Source organism: Sphaerodactylus townsendi, linkage group LG06, assembly GCF_021028975.2.
Source record: "Sphaerodactylus townsendi isolate TG3544 linkage group LG06, MPM_Stown_v2.3, whole genome shotgun sequence".
Classification (NCBI taxonomy): Eukaryota; Metazoa; Chordata; class Lepidosauria; order Squamata; family Sphaerodactylidae; genus Sphaerodactylus; species Sphaerodactylus townsendi.
In genome coordinates, this window is record NC_059430.1 from 47,726,737 (window position 1) to 47,745,630 (window position 18,894).

The 18,894-nt window shown below is 41.8% G+C and overlaps 1 protein-coding gene across 3 annotated transcripts in view; it reads left to right on the forward strand.

Moving 5' to 3' along the window:
• Positions 1-18,894, forward strand: part of TMCC3 (transmembrane and coiled-coil domain family 3) — a 128,385-nt gene that overhangs the window by 102,159 nt on the left and 7,332 nt on the right. For 2 of the 3 annotated variants that reach the window (XM_048500598.1, XM_048500599.1), the window contains exons 2-3: positions 14,397-15,310; positions 17,045-17,180. In XM_048500598.1, the coding sequence (XP_048356555.1) occupies positions 14,397-15,310; positions 17,045-17,180 (1,050 nt within the window). The remainder of the gene's footprint in view (positions 1-14,396; positions 15,311-17,044; positions 17,181-18,894) is intronic. The other variant, XM_048500600.1, reaches the window with a different exon arrangement.

Below are 18,894 nucleotides of genomic sequence, written 5' to 3' on the forward strand. Positions count from 1 at the left end.
CCTTCATGTGCATGATATGTATAAATAATGTGATTGTATAATAGTATATGAATAAGTTCGATATTGGTGTTCGTTCATGCTATAAATAACAATATCAAATTGACAAATTGATAAATGTATTTATTGTAATACAGTGGTGTTCTTGGTGTGCAACGTGGTCTTCTCTCCCCTGACATATTCAGAGGTGTATTACACAGAGAAGTCTGTTACACACTCACAGAGACAAGTATGTTTGTAACAGACTTCTTTCTGTGATACATCTCTGAAGATGCCAGCCACAGATGCAGGCGAAATGTTAGGAACAAGATCTACACAACCACAGCCACACAGCCCGGAAAACCCACCACAACCAGTTGAATCCGGCTGTGAAAGGCTTTGACAATACGAGGTAGAGGTAGCTTGAACACACATTCTCTTCTTGCAAAAGAATTCTTAGAATGTATTAAATCTGTCTTCACCCTTAAATTTACAAGAGATTGATTTGGAAGAATTTCAAAAAGTTTAAAGGAAATTGCAGTCAGAATAATGCATGGATAGTTTAGGAATACATTTCCATAGGCCTTGTAATTGTCGTTACCTTCCTTTTGCGTAGCTGAAGCTAAATGATGACAACAGATTTCTAGGCAAAATTTGTTCATTAGGGTTTCTATGTATACAATTTGATATTCTGATTTATTGTTTACAGAAGTTGTACTTAAAAAATAACTTGGGAATATACATGGGTAGATGGGCAAATTATGCATAAAGGGATGTCCCATGATTATTCAAAAGGAAGCACCATCCACCTGAAGACTGAAAAGTGGTACAAAAACACAGGAATGAACCTCATAATACCCAGTAACCAGTGTTTCATTAATAGCTCCTTAGTAATACATACCTCTCTTGATTAAAAGACGCACATCATGGTTTATCTGTTGGCATGGATTTAGGAAGTAGATGGAAGGGGACTTTAGACAGGGTGAGGTATCAGTGATGCATCATCTGTAAAGTCTGGGTCATACTGGAGTGTGAAAAACTATACTGACTACTCAAATCAAGCACCATTAGTTGGCATTACTCATACTCATGTGAGCACAGTAATATTTATATCTCTTAAACTATTACTGCCATCCTAACTATGCAAGTTCAGTTTGACCTTTTCTAGTGCTGGCAGTAACCAACAGTTGTGGATGCATATTCAAGATAACTTGTGGACTGCATGGTGGATATAGTCTTTTCTGTGACAAGGGAAGTTGGCTGTGGCTCCACTTTGGTTTGTAGTCTTGTAGGTATTTCGTGAAGTTGTGCAGCATGCACCTTTAACTTACTTGCTGAAGTGCATGGCTTGACATACTGAGGCTAAATCCTGTTGTCAGAAATGTTAGTGCAAGTTTGTTGACCTGTTCTTATAAAGTTGTACAGTCGGATGACTTGGAAGTTAATGACAATTATGCCTAAATTGGTTGCCATGTTGATGACAGGGATTTGACAAGAGCTTCATAAAGAGTCTCCTTTGCTCTGTCGCAATTTGATAGAAAGGTGTTTTTTTTTTACAGTTGTTGCTGCAAATGTTTAGCTGTAGTAAAAATGAGGAATCTGTTCTGATCTTTTTAACCAGTAATATCAAAAGGAAGTTGATGGACTGTAAATTGTATTAAGTATTTTGATTTTTGAAAAATCTAGCAACAGGTTTATTCTTAAAATCTGTATTATTCTTTATTAAGGGCAGTTTGAAAATTTTTTTGATGTGAAAAACAATTTGCATGGACAATTAACTAGCTGTATGAAATGAGCCTTATCAGTCATTTAGATTATCACATAGAAGTTCCTTTTTTCTAAAATGAGATTTAATGGGGAACATAACAGTTAATCTGCGCACTGAGAGAACTAAATATAAGACTTAGAATTCCTAGTCACTTCCTATTAAATTATTGCAAAGACTGTAAAATGTCAACCAGCCAATTGTCTAAGCTGTTCATCTTTCTACTGTAAAATATCATATTGTTTTGATTTTAGTTTAATTTTATTTGTTGGTATAAATAGAAACTTAATTCTAATACATGTTTGCATTTGTGGCTTCTGCTAATGCAATAGAACATCACAGGAACTGTCGAAATGGAATATATGGCTAGAATCTGGAATCTGAAATATTAACATGGTAAACCTGTTTGGCTAAACAGAGGGAAAATATGGCAGTGTCCTGTGCCTAATACAGTTTTGACAGGGAATTTTAGGAGGAGTAGGTGTCATGCTTGGGTGAAGATGCACCTGTCAAAATTTTCTCTTGAAAACAGTTATTCATGTTATAAGAGCAATGCCAGCCCTTTAACTTACCAGCTTGTTGGAAAATCAGTCTAATTTGTGGGCTGTTTCAAACTTTTCAGAGTGCAATTATTCCTTTGCTAGACTGATCCACTCCAAATTTATCTTTCCCATTCCCTGGAGCACTCACAGATAGCATGTGATGGAGATGATAATAGTTAATTGTGTATTGTAAGAAGAAATATTCAATTTTGTTTCTCTTGAATTGCAACTAGTCAATGTAAGTGAATGACTGTTGTTATATATATTCCTTCATTTTTATTCTTTCTATTCCATAATTATTTATAATCCTCTGTTGAATTCCCTCTCTGTTTTTAGATAGTGAAATTTAAATCTGTCCATTTGTATATAGTTTTGGTCAATCTTAACAGGTATGATATGTTTTGTTCAATTTGTCTTTCTTTAGCAGTGTTACTAATCTGCTCAGGAGCAATTTCATTCTGGGGAAGGGTGGATAAAATTTCTGTTTCTGACAGTTTCTGATTCAGATAATTCTGAACTATTCTTAGAATTTCTCTAAAGAAAGCAGGGCACCTTCTCCTGGGATACCAGTGATATGGTGGCAGTCGAAACTGTTCTGGCTGACAATATGCAGTAAAAGCTACAACTATATAAAGCTCAACTCCTTTAAATGGGTGTTTGTTTTCCTAGGACTCCCTTTTTTCTTCATCTTTCTGCACTCAGACTGGATCAGAGGTGAATATCACTCTCCTGCTATAAACTATTAATCTTCCCATTGTTAATATTGTGGTTGTGAGTGTCAAAGAAGTTTCCTTGGTTTTGTAAGTCTGATTACGAGAAAGCTTGAGAATCCCTGTTAACGAATAATGTAGGGTGTGTTAAAACTATGTGGCCCCTGATGAACAGATAACTGTTTCCTGGACAAGAAACGTAGAGCCCTGTGGTTACATATAAATAAATAAATTATATGCCCAAGTAGTTTTTCAGTCAAAGTGGATTACTAAATTGAATGTTCTATATTAAAATCAAAGATGTTTTATTATGTTTAATTTTTTTGGAACCTGTAACAGGTGACTTCACTTTTTAATCAGTGTAATGGAAAATGAATAGCAACACTGTTGATTAGAAACATAAGCATTTCAGATATCTGGTGTGTTTCCAGTTCCTCTGATGGAGTAATATTTCCATCAGTGAAAAAGGGAGCATCAATTTCCATTGATTCCCAAGCCACCACCCCCTATTACAGACACCCACTTTCCCTGGAGATAAAATTTCTGTGGGCTGAAGCAATAGACTAGGGGTGTTGAACTCATTTGTTAAGAGGGCTGGATATGACATAAATATGACTTGGTCAGAGAGGGGTTTGGGTGTGTGTGTGGTTGCCTCAACCCCAAAATGACACTGAGGGTGGGGAGCCTGGACTGGCAAACCTACAGAAGGATGGGGTGATTGCCTTGAGAGGCAAGTTGAGGCAAACCCCAAACCACACATCCCCCCGGTCCAGATTGGGAATGAGGAGGTTTGTTTTAGGAGGTTCGTGAGTTTAATAAGCCCCCTCAAGGGACCAGATCTAGTCCCCGGGCCACATTTTTGACAACCCTGCAGTGGACAAAGATGGGAAAGTCCTTCTTCACAAATTCCTTTTTAAATTAATAAATGAATTCACAATATTTATTTATAAACAAATTAATCTACTACTTCTTTCTATTAAAAACTTTAAATGAGAGAAAATCCTAGAGAAAGGGAAATTGAACAGTACTCAGTTATAGCATTCCAAGGTAATATTTAGGCCAAAGATTTTATGTACACTTGAAAAATAGACATGCATATTGAAGTGACAATGGAGTAGCCTCCTTCTGCAGCCTCCAATACTGAAAAAATGAGCAGAGTCCCAGTGCCTTGTCTTCACCAAGGGTGGAATTCCCAATAGAGAACTTTCAAGCAGGTTAGGTTAACCTTCTGTTTGAGTTTAAAATGCAGTTAACACCAAACAAAAGGTGTGACACAAAAGTCAGAGAAAAAAGCACTCATTCAACAAATAGATTGTTACTGAAATGGACTCTTGCTTAGATGCTTCCAAGGTTGCTCTTCCATCTGCATGGCAAGGGACAGTTCTTCTGTAGTATCAGACTGAGGAAGCTTTGGAATCTTTCATGTATGAAGCACTGAGCTTGGTACACAATTACTTCCAGGTCATATTCTGGTTGTTGCACCATATCCAGGAAAAAGTTACAGTTCATTTTCTCCCTGACTTCTTTCAATTCCTCTATTGAGTTCTCTAGTTCACTCATTCTGGTGACAGCCTCACAGAAACCGGATAAATGGGAAGACAATTGACCTTCAAAAAGCTGCTCATGAAGTCCATGTAGCTTGAGGCATGTCACTGGAACCAATACCACCCCCTTCCCCCAGTGCCAATCCCAGACCCTTCCTGAGGTTGCAGCTGCCAGATTGGCCCTGATTGTATGCATATTTAATTTATAATTAATTTAGGTGCCTCCCATTGCTTCATTGATGCCCAGTTTGTTACCCAACACCAGATCCTGTTGCTTTCCAAGGAGGTGCCCTGCCTAGTGGAGGCCATCAGCAGCCAGTAACTGTAACGAGGACCCATCACCCAAGAAACAAAGCTCTTGCTCTTACAAATTTCAGCGCCACCAAGATCAGTTCTTCAATGTGTTTTCCCATTGTGTTGGGGCTTCATTTGCTAGCCCTTCACAATCCCACTATCAGCTGCTGTCACCTGCAGTTGTGGCTTAGGGACCCCTGTCCACACAAGAACCACCTCTCCTTCCTTGCCCAACCTCCAAGAGAAGTATTCTACTTCTCTTGGTAATGTAATGTACAATAATGTATTTAAGAAGTGGGTGGACTGGTTACCCCCACACTGGCCGTATGACAGCATGATCAATCTAGTACCCAGGGCTCTTTGTCTGTGTCTCCTGTATCTCCGCTTCCACCCTAAATGGATGGCGCTGTCCAAAAATCTGCAGGAGGAATGGTCATCCACCCTTCTGCCTTTCCTAAGCCTCTGTCCAGTTCGCAAAGAAAAAGAATGATCTGAGATTGTGCAATGACTGCAGGGTCCTGAACAAAAATCATTCCCTGCTGCTCATCCAGGAGCTCTTGGACCATCTACCTGGTGCTGATGTTCACCAAGTTGGACCTCTAATCTTAGGGCTGCACCTCCCCCCGCCCGAGTATACTACCTAAATATACTGAATGGTGTGTGGATGGGTGAACATAAATTCACAATATGTGTTCATTTAAAAAAATCTAGGCCATATATTTGCAGGAGAAGAAAGCATGTGTTGGTATTGTAATTGCATAAAATTATTGGGGCTAAATAATGAAATGTAAGAGAAACAAAATCTGATAACAGAGTTTGTGTGAATGCATTCTGGAATTTATCTTGGGAGTCTATCTAGAATTTTTTCAGATGCACAAGAAAACACTACAAAATCTCTAATGTGAGAACCTGCAATTGTGCTTGGAAGTCAAAGTTGTGTCTTCAGTTGTTGGTTTACTACTGATAAGCAACATTATCTAAAAGTGAGAGGTTTTTATTGCAGGGTTAAAGACTGCCAATCAAAGTACAAAGACCAGGCAGGTTATAACCATCACAGTCTGTATCAGATTAAACTTAGACCACATATTATACCCCAGGGCCTGCTACTTCCTTATTACTTTTGCTGTTCCTCTTGTGGGAAACCCATAAAGCACCAACTCCACCTGCTGGTGGTTGAAGAAGTAACCACAACATGCAGATGGACATGGAAATTTTAATGCACTCTTTCAGATTAAGCAATGCATTTTAAATGCTGCCTAATACTATTTGTATTAAGTGGGGGTCAAGTTAGAATAACTGAGGATGGAGGACAAAAAATAATGGTGTCTCTAAAAGCAACAGCTTCAGAAGTCTGTGTGTGTTGCTGCTTTGGAGACATTATCACTCAATGGTAGTAACCCTGAAAAAAACATCTGATGACAGAGTTTGTGTGAATGCATTCTGGCATTTATCTTGGGAGTCTAGCTGGACTTTTTATCTAGATGTTCTCTGCAGTGGACTTGTGGTAAAATAATGTGCAAATGTGTATAGTATAGGACATTGGTATAAAAGTTAGCTTTGCTTATGTTCCACATTTTTTTTTAAAAAGTGGCTAAATAAATGCTGACATTTTACCCTGCTGACTGCATACTTTTCAAAGAATAAAATATAGTGTGAACATTGGAAAGACATTGTATTGCAAATCATTCTTGTCACAGGCAATATTAAGTTGGGACCTGTACTTGCTCAATAATTTTCTACACAGCAGTCGCAATAAAAATGAGTGAGCTATATAGGAGATATATACTTTCTGTTTCCAGTTTCATACTGTTCTTCAGCTACTGGGAGTTGTAATCTTCCTATAATAGAAGTTAGCAGAAAATCATGACTCTAGGTGAATAACGAATATGAATTAATTGCACATTAATTGATTCTATGACTTGTTTATGAAATGGGAAAGGCCTCCCTCTGGGCATTAAATTTTGGGGATGATAAACTCTAGGTTTGTTTATCCAATGTACACCATCCCTGCTTTCCCATATGAGTGTGAACTATTTCTTCCTCTGGTGACAGAAGTAACAGGTAGGGAATGCTCTGTCTGGCATGCACATTTTAAGCATCAAGAACCAGTGTGGTATACTGGTTAGAATCTGGGAGGTCCTGGTTCAAATGTCCACTCTGCTGTGAAAAGTCACAGGGTGACCTTGTGCCAGACACTCGCTGTCAGATTAACCAGCCTTATAGGGTGGGTTGTTGTGATGATAAAATGGAGGAGGGGAGAATTTTGTTGTAAGCTGCTTTGGGTCTCCATTGGGAACAGAAAGGGGGGCAGCACACAGCACTAGGCAGAGGAGGGAGAAAAGGGGTAGAATACCACAGGGAACAGACAATAGAATAGTTAGGGCCCGTTCTTTAGAACTGTACATATATTACTTGTATGCACGCTGAACATACATATCTGAGGAAACCTGGTCACAACATTGCATTCACTGGTCCTGTAGAATTGCACATTCAGTAATTTGTATGCTTGAATGCTCTTTCAGAAGTTGTTCTGAACAAATGTAGGATAGTCCTTCACTTTATGAATGACATCTAAGCTTGTAAAGTATGAAGCACAACACATTTGTGTACAAATTTTTTTTACCACAGATTGTAATGGAAGCATTATACAAAATGGAAGTCTTGTGGCACCTTAAAGATTAACATTTATTCCAAGATAAGCTTTTGTGAGACAATCTCACTTTCTCAGATACAATAGGAGATAGAAATCCCTTCTCCAGTAGACGTAGGAAGTCTCTAATGGGTTTCCAGTCCTCTGCTTTCAGGAGGCAGGACGCAGTTAAAACGAATCACTTCCCATGTGACCTCTTGGAAGGTTGAAGTCCCCAGTTACCCCGCCCCAGCCTCTGTGCAGGCCAACTTTTGCCCTCCTCAGGCCCTGGGGGCAACAGGAGCTGGCCTGTAGAGAGGCGGGGGGAGTGTGGGGGTGCTCGGAGGTGTTGCCCCCAGGCACCATTTCCCCTCGATACACTTCTGGGTCTGTTGTAATGTTTGATTTCTGTGTTTGTGTCTCTGTTGGATCATCCACTGTTAATGGAAAGAACCAGTTTTAAGTTGGGGAGGGGATCTCTGATAGTGAGGAAAGGCCTCCCCCCCCCCCCGCCCAAGCCCACAAAAGAGAAAAATTTTCAGGCGAGGTTCTAGGTTATTGATAATACCTTGGAGCAGATTGGTCCCTTTCGCCCATGCAGTGTACTTCCAATGCACTTTGCAGCTGTGAGGAATAGCAAAATCCACTTGCAAACAATTGTGAAAGTGGATTGAAAGTGCATTATTGAAGAGGCATTTACATTGGCTAAAATGTACAATAATTGCTCTGACAGATGTTGGAAATGTGGTACTCAGAAAGGCACCTTTATACACCTATGGTGGAATTGTGAGAAATCCCAAAAGTATCGGTATAAGATTTATTGTTTAATCAAAAAGATTCTATGTATAGAAATACCTTTCAATCCAGAGTTGTTTCTCCTAAACATTATAGAAAGAAAAATGGAAAAAAAGACTGAAATATTGTTTCTATATATGTCAGTTGCTGGGAGAATCCAATTTGCAAAGAAATGGAAGAGTTCTACAACACCTACAACAGAAGATTGGATGAACCAACTCCTGGAGTTTGCCTCATATGATAAATTGTCTAAAGTGTTAAGCACAATCACAATTGACGAATTTATATTAATCTGGGAACCAGTAATTAATTTTTTAAGGAAAAATGAGGATTACAAACCATTTTTGTTATGCCTGCAATGTTGATGAAATTATTAGATTGAAATAGAACTATGTATCAGACGAAGGATATTAAACGATAGATTGATTCCAAGCGGAAGTCAAATGCACTAAGGGTGGGGTGATGGGCTTAGGTAATGTGAATGTAGTAATTGTAAGGAAATATATAATGTATAGAGGGATAAGGATATTATGTATGTTTGTATGAATCTAGGTATGTATGAATTTATGTTTGTATGAATCTATTATAATAAAACTTTAATTAAAAAGAAGAAGAAGAAGAAGAGGCATTTAAGTCAGGTGCCTTAAATAGTGGGGTTCTGTTGATGCCTTCTTGGGTCTGTCTTGTATCCAGACCTAGTCTACTGTAAGAAAAAAATGTAATAATAAGTTTTACATTTTTGGCACTATGAATACTGTGTACTGACCAAACTGTTATGGCACATCTGGAGCTGCCTCTTATCTTTAAATCTAATTTGCTAACCCTTGACTCAGAAAACAGACTGCAAGTGCTGTTTCCCCCTCTCGGAAGCTGCATCAACATCACAAGGATTAGTCTAGGATGAGATGTTCCTTGTGACCTGGTTTGATCCTCTGCCTCAGTGTAAATGAACTATTCTGTGTGGATCAGCAGAATACACATTATGAGCAATATGCATAGTGTGTTCATGTTTTACTTTCTGCCTTGCATGAATCTATATTACTACAGTTGGCAAAAATAAAAGGAGTGTTGCACAAATATTGGTATATCTATCTCAGCATTAATGTAACATAGCCAGGAAAAAATATAGGCAGTACTGAGACATCTCAGGAAGCCATGATTAAACTGCAGTTAGGCACAAACAGAGCTTCTTGCTATGGCCGCCTGTTTCCTTCACTCCTTCTACCTCTCTCCTCCATTTGCCCATGGAATTTGATGTAAAATTTCTCGGTTTGATCAAGCTCCAATGTACCTGATGCCCAAATGCAGGTGACTTGGTGAGCTGGAGCTTGTTTAGACAGTTTCAGTTCAACTGGTTGTGGTGGGTTGTGGTTACCCACCACAACCAGTTGAATCCGACCTTGAAAGCCTTCAACAATACATAGTTTCAGTTCAGTATCCCAGTTTTGAGGGTGCAAAAAACAAACCAGTATCAAGGGCCGTTTCTGCACGGCCCCCTCGCACCCCCACGCCGGCAGGAGTTCTGTCGGCGTGGGGTGCCTATGCTCGCGACGCAAAGCGTGCGAGCGAAAGAGTAACGGGCTGAGGTACCGGCAGAGAGGCAGAGGCGGCTCCGCGATCGAGTCAGCTTCCTCTGCACCTCCTCCGCTTCCGCCCCACTTACGGCGTCCCCCTCGTCGCCTGCGGGGCGTCGCAGCCCCGCCCACGCTGCCCTCCGACCCCTTGGTCACAATTGGAAGCAGGTGTGTGCATTCTTCCTTTCCACAGAGAGATGCATTTTAGCTTTTTACTGAAAAAAGATGTAACATGTCTGCACATGCCTCTTCCTGTCTGTGTATGGAATACCATACAAGCTAAAAAAACAACAAAACAGAGGCCCCTTCCACACAACACCGGGAGAGCAGGTTGCAGGCAGGATAAAGTAACCCTCTCTCCTGCTGTCCCATTTGCATGCCTCTGTGCAGGCAGTGAATGGGGCCCACAGAAGCTTTGCGGCTGCCGTTGTGCCGTCGCACGGAGGTGTGTCTTAAAAACAACTAACTTTTAAAAAGCAATCACTTCCCAGGGCAGCCGCTCGCTTGCAGATAGTGAAATTCTTGAAAAACCCGGGCTGGGATGGAAAATGCGGGATTCGTGCAAAGTTCCCCCCCAACACGAGTTTTATCCCATAGTTAGCCTGGCTTTATTGGCCTGTGCAGAAAGGGCTAGAGATTCTCTTGGCAGATTCTGGAAAGCAATACTGAGACAGCAAAATAACTCGCTAGGTATATTAAGAAAAGGGAGTTGCTGAAAAAAGGGAACTTCATAAGCAAATATGTGGCAGAAGGAACTACACTGAGGGGGAAATGCACAAAATTGCTTTTCTTCTGCTGTTCTGCACTTGCTGTATCAGGAGGAGGAATTGAGAGTAATTTTGTTCTGTTCTCTATCATCATTGCAATCCTACCAATGAGTTCTCTTAAACTTCAGTTTTTCAATATCAGTTTGCTGAATGAAGGTGGGAGACGATCCACCTTTCTGAGGTGCCTTGAGTTTTAATTTTAGTATCATCCAGCCATATTGACAATGTCCAGTGCCTAATGATAGTTTCTCCAAATGCTAGGTCTCCTTGCCATCCATGAAAAATTGGAACAAAGTAAGATGTTCTTTGATATTTCACAAGCACAATAAGTTTCATTTTGTTTACAAATGCTTGGATGTCTCATACTTCTCCATCTCAGCTGTATTCATCTAATTTTTTAAAAAGACTTTTCTTCCTGAAGGCACTGATATATTCACTCAGCTCAAGCTTTAACCATAGTTTTTACTGGCTGTTGTTTGTTGGCACTGGGGGGGAGGGGAGGAAGGGAAACAAACCTTCATAAAATATTGTGTTCGCTTCCTAAGCATAAGGCTATGGCATTAGCTCACTTGATAACAGTATGATTTTTCAACTTTGACCTGTTCTGACTTGCCTTTTGTAGTTTTAATAGCTCCATAGGAAATAACAGACTTAAGGGAATAATTTACTTTTATGAGAAGAGGTTCCGTGAGTTCTGTGCACAGGAGGGAGAAAAAGGATCACAGCAACCTCTAAACATTTTCATGTCCAACAATATATTTTTAAACTAAAGGAAATAGACATTGTTATGCATTTCATTAAGAGCCAGTTTGTTCTGATGATCACTGCCAAGCCTCACTGCTTCTCAAACTAGATTTATCTGCAGCCTTTGATATGGTTGATCATGCCATTTTGTAGAGGCATCTGCAGGCAGAAGTAAGTATCTGGGGATGTGCAAGGAACTGGTTCAAATAATTCTTCATGGACTGGACTCAAAGGGTTGCTGTTGGAAACCAGTTGTCATTGGTGTGGGACTATCTTGTTGGGTTCCACATGGTGTAATTCTATTCCCCATACTTTTCAATCTCTATATAAAGCCTGCAGGACATTCATAACTTTGTAGTTAGTTGTCATCAATATGCTGGTGATGTCTGTCTGTCTGTCTATATCTCCTTAACCAGTTCTCCTGTTGATGTAGTAGAGGCACTGAATTGCTGCCAGAACATGGTGGTTAACTGGCTAAAAGTGAACAAATTGAAACTAAATCCTGAAAAGACAGAGTTAATGATGGTTGGAGAGAAGGCGATCTTAAAGGACATTTTCTCCCCACTTTTGATGGAGTTTATCTGTCCCTTTCTGACTCAGTTAAAAGCTTTGGGGTTACACTGGATCCAACTTTATTACTGGGAAGCAAATTAAATCAGCTGCAAAAAAGAGAGTCTACACCAAAGTAACAGTGACTAGTGTAATCTCCCCTCAAAATCAACCCAGAAATCTGACTTCCAAGGAACATGATTGTTAGACTGGTTGAGCTTGCAGAAGCTCCCGGCTGCACTTTACTGAAAGGGGTCCATACCGACCAGGGGCAGGGCGAGGCAAAAATGCGCCAAGCGCACGCACATGCCCCCCGCCCCTGCTGCCGTGGCGCCCATCATGCCCCCAGCCATGCCTCGGAATGCCCCCGCCCTGCCCTATTACAGCGCATGCCCAGGACGTCGGCCCCCCCACCACGTTGGCGCTACACCACTGGTACTGACGTTAATGCTGTGGGTCTGACTCTAGGCACTCCAGTTCTGGAGGCCTTCACATTTGGCAGGTGAATTACCTATGAATTATCTTAGACCTGCGAGTTCTGAAAACATCTAGGTTCAGTAAGTGTGAGCTCTTTTGGCTTTAGAATCTGACTCTTCATTTTTTTTCTCTACCTTCCCTTCTCAGTTTCATTTTCAAGTTTCTTTTTTTCTTCTGTCTGATATGCATATAATAAGACTTCTAAGATGCCAGAGGACCATAGGAACCCTCTGTTTACAAAAAGTTTTGTTTTTTGGACCAAATCTGTTTTTTTAATCTTTAATTTTGGATTGGATTTCTACATTGACAACTCTTTGTACATACTGAATTATTTACAAAATCTTTCGGCTCAGAAACATTCAAGACAGAGTAAGGATTTAATTAGCCATTGAGTAATAATCAACACAACTATACTTACTCATTTGGACAGAGGTATTTGATTTTGTCTCTGGAGATAAGGGGTTTTTATACAATTTATTGATGCATGCAAGTTTTCTTTGAAGATGCAGAGGGCTGCTGGAGAATTATTAGGTGAAGCTGAGCTGAAATTTGCTTCAAGATATTCAGCTATAGAAAGCTTCATACTAATACATCAAGTTCTTCCTTTCCTGAAAGCTTTGTGAGAACATGCATATCTCTACAAGTGGATGATTATATTGTTACCGCCACCCAGTTTTAAGAATAATTTTGATTCTTTCTATTATTTCCTTTGTTTCCATTTTAATGTTTATCATATTTGTTTCTTTTGGGGGGAATACCCCTAAAATTTGGACAGTTTGACCCTGTCAGTCTTATTTAACATACTAAAATGTATTAAACCCAGTTTGGTCATTGTATTAGTCGGGTTTGAAATATCAACTAATTTTCTCTTCCTTATATCTTTCCTGGTGTCTGAACCTTCACCTCCCCATTTATAAGAACATAATCAATTAGAACTTTAAATTTACAAAATAATACTATTTGTAAAGCAAATATCTTCTTTAACATATAAAGGTTGTATATTACACTATATGATATTGTTTTGATAATTATTTTATCATCTTGTATATTTAACAAAATTAGCCAAGATAATTACATGCTAATATCAATGGTATTATATCCTGACATTAATGCTATAATATTGATTATAGCATACTGATTAAGCACTCATGCTCAGCCTGGTAGGGGTACATGACCTCATTGGGGGGGGCTGCAGACAGGCCTGGGCACCATTTTGCCCCGGGCTCTGGTTCGCCTTTCTGTGCCTCTGCCTCGCTTCCCCCTGCCAGGGCAGGAAGCGAGGGGGCTGTCAAAGCCTTGCAGAAGCCTCGCTATAGCTGTCATGGCAGGGGGAGTGAGGAGCAGGATGCAGAGATCCCCTGCCCACCTCCATCGGAAAGCCTGCGGGGCCTTGGATGGAGGTGGGGAGGGGAAGCGGGCCAGGCTGCATCCTGCGCTGGGCTCAGATCCAGTCTGGATCCAAGCCCAGTGCAGAGATCCCCTGCTCACCTCCATCGGAGACCCCGTGGTGCCTTGGATGGAAGTGGGCAGGGGAAGCTGGCTGCTGCATTTCCCACCCTAGACTTATACTCGTGTCAATAAGTTTTCCCAGTTTTGGGGGGCAAAATTAGGTGCCTCGACTTATATTCGGGTCGACTTATACTCGAGTATATACAGTACTTTAACTGAATATAAATAGTTCTGAGGACTATGGAAACGATGCATTTGCTTAGATTCCTAATATTTACTATTTCAATTGAAGTAATCTGTTGCATCTCTTGTTAATTGTGTGCATTTATGCCACCATTTTAAAATTTTATTAAATTTCTATACTGCCCCTCCCCTTTCATGCTCAGCGCAGTTTATGTGCCACATAGCTTAATGAACAGAATACTCCTCTTCTAGTTTCTGCATCAGCCTAATGTTTACCACAAGATTAATCATACTTTGTGGTCAGATATTCTGCTTAGAATTATTTATGAATCATTTAATGGAAATTAATTTTGTGTAAAAAGAAACCTCTTACCCATTTTGAACTTTAATCTTTATAGGTGGAAAGACATGACATGAACACTCTCAGCTTGCCTCTTAACATTCGGCGTGGGGGTTCAGACACCAACCTCAACTTTGAAGTACCTGATGGAGCGTTTGAATTTCAAAAAGTAAAACTCAGTGCAGACAGCTTGAAACAAAAGATTTTGAAAGTTACAGAGCAGATCAAAATAGAACAGACCGCTCGGGATGGGAATGTGGCAGAATATTTAAAGCTGGTAAACAGTGCAGACAAGCAGCAAGCTGGGCGAATTAAACAAGTCTTTGAAAAGAAGAACCAAAAGTCTGCCCACTCCATTGCCCAGCTGCAGAAGAAACTGGAACAGTATCACAGAAAGCTCAAGGATATTGAACAAAATGGTTCCTCCAAAAGTACCAAGGATGCTTCCAAAGACAGTCTAAAGGAAATTCAGCACTCTTTAAAGGATGCTCATGGAAAATCTCGTATTACTGGCCAGAGCAATGAGAGCAAGACAGGTGTTCCAGGTGTCTCTTTAACGCCCCCAGTGTTTGTATTCAGTAAATCGAGAGAATTTGCAAACTTAATCCGGAATAAGTTTGGTAGTGCTGACAATATTGCTCACCTGAAGAACAGCCTGGATGACTTCAGGCCCGAAACTAGTTCTAGGGCCTACGGGGGCAGTGCCACCATTGTGGCCAAGCCAAAATACGCAAGTGATGATGAGTGCTCTAGTGGAACATCTGGCTCTGCAGATAGTAATGGAAATCAATCCTTTGGCCATGGTGGGACAAATGCTCTGGTCAGCCATGGAAAGCTTTCCATGATCTTAGAAGAACTGCAAGAAATCAAGGAAGCACAATCCCAACTAGCAGAGGATATAGAGAATTTAAACGTCCAGTTCAAAAGAGACTATGGCTTTATTTCTCAAACACTGCAGGAGGAAAGATACAGGTATATAATTTTTGTTTTGCTGAAATTACTTTGGACAAGTAAGTGAGAGTGATGATAATATTGGTGATGACATTAATACAGCAAAGGGAACGATAAGCTGAATTGTGCTTGATGTCATCCCTTTTATAGGGATCAGCTTAAATTTAGAGGTTTGGATTTTTATGGGCAGGAATAACAAAAACTTAATTGATCCTGTGTATAATCAGAGAAAAGGGGAATGGTCAGAAAAGGAGCTGAAAGAGGTAAAATCTAGTGGCAAGTTCCTGGAGTACCATTTTGCGCATGTTGATGTGAATCTTGTCCTGCACTCCTCTGATTATAGTGTGATTCTGGCTTTCAGACAAAATTGTTCAGTAACTACCTGGAAGTTACTTCCAGTGAACATCAAGCTTTTGTCTAAACTCAAATACTTGGAGCTGTTTCACACCTTTCCTTTTTAAAAATAGGTTCACTGAAATAAATTACATGTAACTACACAATGGTAACAATGTCTAAGTAGCAAATGCATATTTCTTCTTGCATGTTCAAGAGCAATTGGATATAGCTCCCTACATTGGTAGCAGCAGACATCTCTATATATAAAAAGCTAACAGTGTTTTTGTTAGTGGTAGTATAACTCAGTAACTGCTGGGCCAATTCCTCTGAAAATTCCCACCCACTATAGTCAGCCAGGTGAGAGTGTTTTTAGATGTTCACATACCTGAAATTTCACACCTGGCCCAGGTAAAATGCCTTTTTCCTGGCGCTCCATGGTGAAGCACATGCAGCTGCCTGTGTGTAACTGTCACCCTTTGAATGTTCGTGCAGCTTAGAATGTTTGCTCAGATGGCCAGATATGAGCAGTGGAAACAGTACATAGGCAGTAACTTGAGTGGAAGTGAAACACATACACATGAGGAAGAGGGAAGTGAGGGAGAGGGAGGGGTGGCATGCAAGGGAAGAAAGGGAGGGAGAGGAAAGGGATGGAGGGGGAGCCATCCAAGGGAAGAGAAGTGAGAGAGGGGAGAGAGTGAGGGGTGGCATGAAAGGGAGGGGAGGCAGGGGGCCCAGCATCTTGATATGACCCACCCACCCTAGCGGAGGGAAAGGGAAGGGAGGGGTGGCATGCAAGGGAAGAGAAGTGAGGGAGGGAAGAGAGTGAGGGGCGACATGCAAGGGATGGGAGGGAGGGGCCAGGCACCCTAGATTCCCTGAATACTGCAGTTACAGTTAAGAAAACCAGGCACGCATTACTCAGGAGTAATCTCGGTACAGCAACCGTGACATACTTTGAATGGCTGCGTCGCGCCCCTCAGAGGGTTTCCTCAGAAGCGACACCCATTGCCACCAACCAAACTTACTCCCAGGTAAAGGATCATTACCAGCCAGCCTAGATGTGTGGGAGGGGTACCTTTCCATCCCCCCCCCCCAAGGAATGCGGGCACACACATCAATGACATCGCACAGTACCAGGCTGCGTGTTTGCATGAGCACGTACTGCTGGCCTCTGCAGTTGATTTGCTGCTACTGTTCCTTTCCCATTTCACCACAATAAGCCACAGCAACGCGTGGCCGGGCCCCTCTAGTACCATATAGAGCTTTAATGAGTGAAGCAGCCCTGTCGGTTTACACATTCCCAGAGTTTGGGGTATAGTCACGGAAAGAAATTACAGAATATCTGCAGTACATACTTTTTAATATGGTTTCACAAAGAAGCTCTATTTTTTAAAAAAACAAACCTCTGTTGTTGTGAAGGTATCAACGATTAGAAGACCAGTTGAATGATCTAACGGACCTCCATCAGCATGAAACAGCCAACTTGAAACAAGAGCTAGCTAGCATTGAAGAAAAGGTAGCATATCAGGCCTATGAGCGATCACGAGATGTCCAGGTATCAAGTTTTAAAATTTAAATAGTTAATCCTTGTTATGGATCGTGTCCAGTATCTATTAATTAATGGTAGCCAAGGAGCAGATCTCTGTACTTGAGAGCTGACAGAACTGGGCGTACAATTAAGACCAGCTTCTGCCTTGGGGACCTATGTTTGTGAATCAGGAACCCAGGACATTTTCTTTATTTAAATGGCATGACTTAAATTGGTTTTTGTCTTTTACAAATGTCTGTAAAACCCAATTAAATTACATTAAACTGGAGATGGAGCGAAAAGAAAGCCAAATGCCTCATATTTCCTATTTTAAACTTCTCCAGTGGGATCAATGGAACTTAACAATTAGATCCATTGGATCCGGCCAATTACTGCCCAGTTTCAAACTTTTCGTTTCTGGATAAGGTAATTGAGCGAGCTGTGGCAGATCAGTTCTCCTGGAGGCGATTTCGGGCATCTTGGATGTGGGTGATTTCCAACCTATACTCAGGGAGGCAGGGCTAAACGATGTCACTTCCTGTGGATTGGTTGGGCTCCATCTTAGATCTCCAGTATTGTTCCTGCCTAGCAGGGAGTGCAGGCTTGTACCTAGGGCTCCAAGCCACTTAATTGAATTTCGACTAAATTGTTACTATTTTTCCTTACTTCGTCTCTATCTGTCTCTACTGTGTCTATTTGTCTGTCTCTGCTCTCCTATCGTGTCTGTGGCACTGAAAACCTCCGCCTCAGTTTTTTCCCGCCTAAAAGGGGCCTGAGGGAAAATGGCCGCTCAGCGCTTTTTTGCGCGATCTTTCTCCCCCCCGCCAGACACCTTTAGCAAGTCGGCGGCGGAGGGCACCCGGGCAGCCACCCGTATGGGTCGGCGGCAGCCCGATACGACTGAAGACTCATTGGAGCTTCAGTTCCCCTCAACTTCGACTGCAGCTCTGGCCGCGGAGGCGGCAACGGCAGTTGTGTCAGCGCCTCAGAACGCGGCGCAGGGAGGCGCCAAGGCCCCGGCGGCTAAGTAGTCGCGCCGAGACCAAACGGGGGCCACGCCGAGGCGTAGGAGCACCAGCGCCCCAGTCAGGGTCGCGGCAGGTGAAGCTCCTATCTCCCCCCCACGTTCCCAATTCATGACGGCTAGCCTCGCTGTTAGCGAGCGCTCGGGGGAGCGTCGGGGGAATGGTGAGCGCGCCATCGGCCATACAGCGGCCGGGGAGAGCGAGAGGCAGCGATCGTCCGTTGGTCCTTCTACCTCCAGGCAAGATCAGAGAGCGTCGGAGGGGGAGGGAAGGTCCCAAAGGGGCCTTAGTCCCAACATTTCTAACCCAGCCTCCTGGACTAATGTCTCTACGCAGGAGTTGATGAATATGTTTAGGGCCACCATGCGGGAGGAGATATCACTCAGTGATAAAGCTAAAGAAAAGGACGCCAATAGGCGCAGGGGAAGACGCAGATCCCGCTCCAGAAGGGGGCATAGACGTAGATACCCATCCAGTTCTTCCTCGGGATCACCCCCACCAGCGCTGACTTATAGGGATCCCCTCAACGTGCCTGAGGGTGAGGAGGCTAGTGAGGGAGAGATTGGCTATTCCTCAGAGCATTTTTCAGAGGCAGAGGAGGTCCCTATTGAACCTAAGGAAAAATGCATTAGATTCTTTAAGAAAGAGGATTTAGCCCTTATTATGGCCAAGACCATCTCTACCCTGCAATTGGAGGACCCGGCAGATGCCGAGGA